The sequence below is a fragment of the Tubulanus polymorphus genome, chromosome 2 (genome assembly GCF_964204645.1).
Source record: "Tubulanus polymorphus chromosome 2, tnTubPoly1.2, whole genome shotgun sequence".
Classification (NCBI taxonomy): Eukaryota; Metazoa; Nemertea; class Palaeonemertea; order Tubulaniformes; family Tubulanidae; genus Tubulanus; species Tubulanus polymorphus.
Window position 1 is genome coordinate 17,558,385 of NC_134026.1, and position 5,037 is coordinate 17,563,421.

The following is a 5,037-nucleotide window of genomic DNA, read 5'->3' on the forward strand; positions in this document are numbered from 1 at the left end:
CGTGCTGTTTATTAAGTCAATATGATATCCCTATTTGCTGTGGTTGTAGGGAAAAAAATCGGTTAGCGGTAAAAATCCCCTTGGTACAAATCCCTTGGTAAAAACCCCCTTGGTAAAAATCCCCTAGGTAAAAATCCCCAATTCTTCAAAGTAGGTAAAAATCCCCCTTCTTCTGAATGGAGTGTAAGTAGACACAATATTAAGCTCAATTAATTCATATTATTGATACATATATCTAATGTATTCATATTTTACTGTGGAATGTCTAAATCTTGAATATCTTGAATATCTGATGTATTCAAGGGTTTTTTTTACCTACAACCCTATATCCTTGGAAAGGATCCCCTGGCTCAAAATCATCTAGGTAATTATCTCCTGGGTAAAAATCGCCTAGGTAAAAATACCAAAATATTTACAGTACGTAAAAATCCTCATTTGGTGACTTTAAGGAACATTTCAAAGCAAAATGTTTCTCCAATGTTATTCATTTGAAATGTTTGAACTGGTGGTCGTTTGAACTGCGCAATGAAATCTTTTGTTAGGATAAATTCTTAAGTAAACTCTTAGAATGAAATAAATTATTAACATTGTGGTATATTTGAGCGGTGAACTGAAAGGTGTACGTTCAAAATCCCATAGATAAAAATCCCACAAGTCAAAATCCCATAGTCAACATCCCATTGTTCATAATCCCACATATTATGATCAAAATCCCATATATTTTTATTATATACTATGGGGTATCTTATTTTTTACTATACAGTGCCGAATACTGTAGAAATATGTATATGTTAATAGAATATAACCTATATGCTGTATATAGGGCCTAATATAGGCTAATGAATGAATACAGATTGGTCTTTGATCTAGAGGATTAGACTAATTATGATATGCTTTGATCAAAGGTGATTAAGTTGAGATTAATCAGTGTTTAGTTAACCATAGCTATAGACAGGAAAAACCATAAGGAAAGGAAAACTAAAAGAAATGATAAGATAAGAATTACGTATACTCAATTTTCTACTATAAACTTCTAATAATATTCTATTATTCACAGTTTCATTCAGTACAATTCTGTCTCACATACATTAATCATTCTAAACACTTATTCTAAATCATTCTATATACAAACTTGGAAAAAACGATATATTATCACAAATCAGCACATTTTCTTTTCAGTATAGCATCTATTATAAACTAATTTCAGACAGACAGGACGGATCTCGAGATTTAACTGGAAGATCTCACGAATTAACACAAGAGGCGCATATTGTGTGAAATGCCTCTCAAAAACTGTGGAACACGTTTTTGTCCATTATCAAAGTCCTGACATTGCCCAACGTTGTCAAGAGCAATCAATGCAGACACAGAAGCATTGTCCATTTGAAATGCATTTATGGTTCTCCAAATTGAGGGATGACGATGTCCCACCATGTTAAAATATTTACAATTCCAAGATTCACAGATATTATTGGTCCTTGCACTTCCGGTTAATGTAGCATGATTCACATTCCACAACTCTAACGAATACAACGGATTTATCCTCTTCAAGCGCATTATTCCATTAGGCGCACGAACACTTTTATATCCACCATTGACATATGTAGCATCAAAATAACCTAGTAATTCCAATGCATCATCTGGCGCAACACTACAGATATATGTAAGTCCTTCTTTAACATATGCCACAGGAAGGAATGCTAAACCGAAAATCATTCCAACAAACAGACGGAACTCCTCATCCTCTCGATACTGCTTTGCGAGTCCTAGTTGCTGCACCTTTCTCCAAACCGACTGAGTCAAATGGAAGAAACACCCTTTCATCTGAACCTGATTATCGAACAATACTCCCACTGCGTTGTGTATTGCTTTCTCAAAATCAGCCATGATGACTTCTGGCTCCGGGAAGATGCTTCTTTGTTCACACTCGTCTAAGAGAATCTGCAAATACAAAAAATAAAATACTAAGTTAAATCATGAAACTAAATATATGAAGTTCTATTTAATATGAGATGGGCATCTTGTCACTGTCTTTATGGTCTATCACTGACATTACCACCGTCCATATACCAATTCAATATTGCAAATCATATTCTACACCAGCTGTAAATAAACTTGAAAAAAGAATATATAACTAACCTGTAACATTTCCTCGTATGTAGCTTGGTCTTTCTTTTCTAATAAACAATAGGCGACCGTAACTGCTGTTTCCCCAATCGGGACCCGTATCACGTAAACTTGCTCGAACATTGATGGTGCCATGGCGAAGTTCCCATCCATAAACCATTCTCGAGCATTCCCAAGTCTTTCTATACCATCATCTGCGGCGAATACTACAACCCTCCGTCCAGTATGTCCATTGTCTTTCAGGAGAAACCGATTTCCACTGCCTTCTGATGTCTCCATCCATTTACCATCTATCACCAATTCATTCAAATCTTTTGGTTCTTTTGGTAAGTTTCTCCGTTTCTCGCGTCTTATCATCTGCTTACAGACTGCCGAACTTGGTATCTGGGCGAGAACATCTTCTTCATGTATAGACGCTATAACATCAGAGTATATTTGTACTGGATTTGCTGCTACCGAATCTGCCGCCTTTCTTTTCATCTCCAGTCTGGTCTTAGTGACAGTTATTGCTTTGTCATCTGTGGGATGGTCGTGTGGCACAGTTTCTCTCGGATTTTGCATCTCTGTGTCTGTTACTAATGTTCCCTTGCAGCAACCTGATCGATTCTTAACACAATTCCATCTTATCTGCTTCGGTGTCGAATATTTCTTGACGTACATGTAACCATTGAGACATATCTTGAATCCACCTTTAGAAGTTTTAACTATTTCTGATGCCATCTTAACGTATTGATAGCTGTTAAGAGACTGATATAATTTGCTAAGTTTTGGCCCCTTTTTATAGCAGTATAGCCATGAGTGATAAGTGTTCAAGTAATTAAAAAATCATAATTGCATCATGCTAATTAATCAATAACTTAATTATTGACACTGAACTGAAATCTGTTCTTTAATTAATTAACTGACCTAAGTTTGCATTCAGATGTATAGATCAGTATACATAATGTTTATATGATGCTTTAAAAACTAAATATCATGGATTTGCAATTTGAAGTTACCATTGCTTGTAAAACAAACCCCAACATGTGTGCACCCTATTCATGTGGAACAAATTTCGGATAAATTGTGGGATTCATATAATAATTAAGGAGATATAATGTGCCTTTCAAGAAAAAAAACGACCAACTTTTTCACTATATATAAAATGTGTCCTTTTTCAGAGGCGCCCTTTTCGAGAAATTAAGGACATGATTATCAGATTTTGTGTTAGATGTGCCCCTGAATAGCAATCTTGTCATACAAAATTGAGTGTTTAACATGCATTTTAACATGAGGTGACATTCAGTCAGTAATACTAACAACTTAACAATTAGTCATCCTTTAATCTAATAATTTGTTTTGTTTGAAATTGGTCAAAGCAGTAACAGCCACTCAATTAATTATTATTAATTATCACTAACTAATTAATTATTACACATGAAAGTCATGTTTGAAGTTGTCATGTTCAGCATGTGAACTGAAGTCAATATCAATAGTGTAATTTCCTTTTGTGAAATTATATAATACATAAATTAACAACTATCCTTTAATCTAATACATAAATCATGATCCTTTGATCTAATATCCTTTTGTTTCAAATAGATCAGAGCAGTAAATGATACAATAGATTTAAAAACGGCCAATCAAAGGACAGCATCTGAACTGAAGTCAATTCCCCCTAATCCCTTACCCTTGGTTTTCTGAACAATACCTACCTAACTTAACTTAAATTTCAGCTGTTAGTGCTTCAACATATGTTTGTGTCTAAGATATCATATCATACATATGATGATAAGATGGGAAATACAATTTGGTAATACTAATGTATGGGATTTTGATCTTTATCTGTGGGATTTTGAATTATGGGATTTTGATTATGGGTTTTTGACATGTGGGATTTTGTAACTGTGGGATTATGACAGGGATTCAAAAAGATGGCCAAGGAAAAAATGGCCACGGAAAAAAGGCCAAGTAAGAGTAGATAGAAAACTATCATTTCCTTATCTAACACGAATCAAATGCATTGGTGTCTTGACTTATCACTTTTTGACATTATTAGAGTAAGACCTATTCCTGGATTAGTTTAGGTTAATTTACGATAATCGTTGCTCAATTTGATTTTATCGGTTAGCGGTAAAAATCCCTTAGGTTAAAGTCCCCTTGGTAAAAATCTCCAATTCTTCAAAGTAGGTAAAAATTCCCCCTCCTTCATAACGTAGTGTTAGTAGATACAATCTTAGCTACAAGCTGGAATCTAAAATATCTAGAATTAAAAAAGTTCATTATTGCTTATAATTCATGGCATTGCACCGCTCTAATATACCCCAAGTCAACAAGAGTTCACAGTTTCAAAAAATTCTAGTTCGAATTTTAAGATATTACAAATGAAAAGTTCATTATTCTTATTAATTTTAACAACTTATTTTATTCTAAGAGAATTCTTAAAGAATTTATCGCAACGAAATATTCTATTGCGCAGTTCAATCACATTTCAGTCTCATTGCAAGTGAACAAAATTGGAGAAACATTTTGCTTTGAGATGTTCTTAAGAATCACCAATTGGGATTTTTACCTACTTTGAATATTTGGGGATTATTACCTGGGGGATTTTTACCCAGGGGATTTTTACCTAAAACCGATTTTATCAGACACTACACCAGTTTGCTATATAAATGACCACACAATTTCAATGCATTTACCTTAATTTAAAACGTCTGTGCCCTAAAAGCTTACTTTGATGTTTTGAAATATTAATTTAGTTAATTTGTTAAGTTTAAGTTTATCACTATTAAGTTTAACCATTGACCACCTGCATGATAGTTCTTAATATATTCAATATATGTAAAGAAATCGAATGTAAGTTCTTCAAATTTCTGAACTCATTATACCGTACCGAATGGCCAAGGAAAAAATGGCCACGGAAAAAAGGCC

General features: G+C 33.8%; 1 protein-coding gene across 1 annotated transcript; it reads right to left on the reverse strand.

The window, feature by feature from the left end:
• Positions 1-1,251: 1,251 nt before the first annotated feature.
• LOC141898982 (uncharacterized) lies at positions 1,252-2,262 on the reverse strand. The gene is made up of 2 exons (XM_074785131.1): positions 2,140-2,262; positions 1,252-1,941 (listed from the first exon to the last, which is right to left on the reverse strand). Exons 1-2 carry the CDS (start codon positions 2,260-2,262, stop codon positions 1,252-1,254), a joined length of 813 nt encoding a protein of 270 aa, XP_074641232.1.
• Between the last annotated feature and the right edge of the window lie 2,775 nt (positions 2,263-5,037).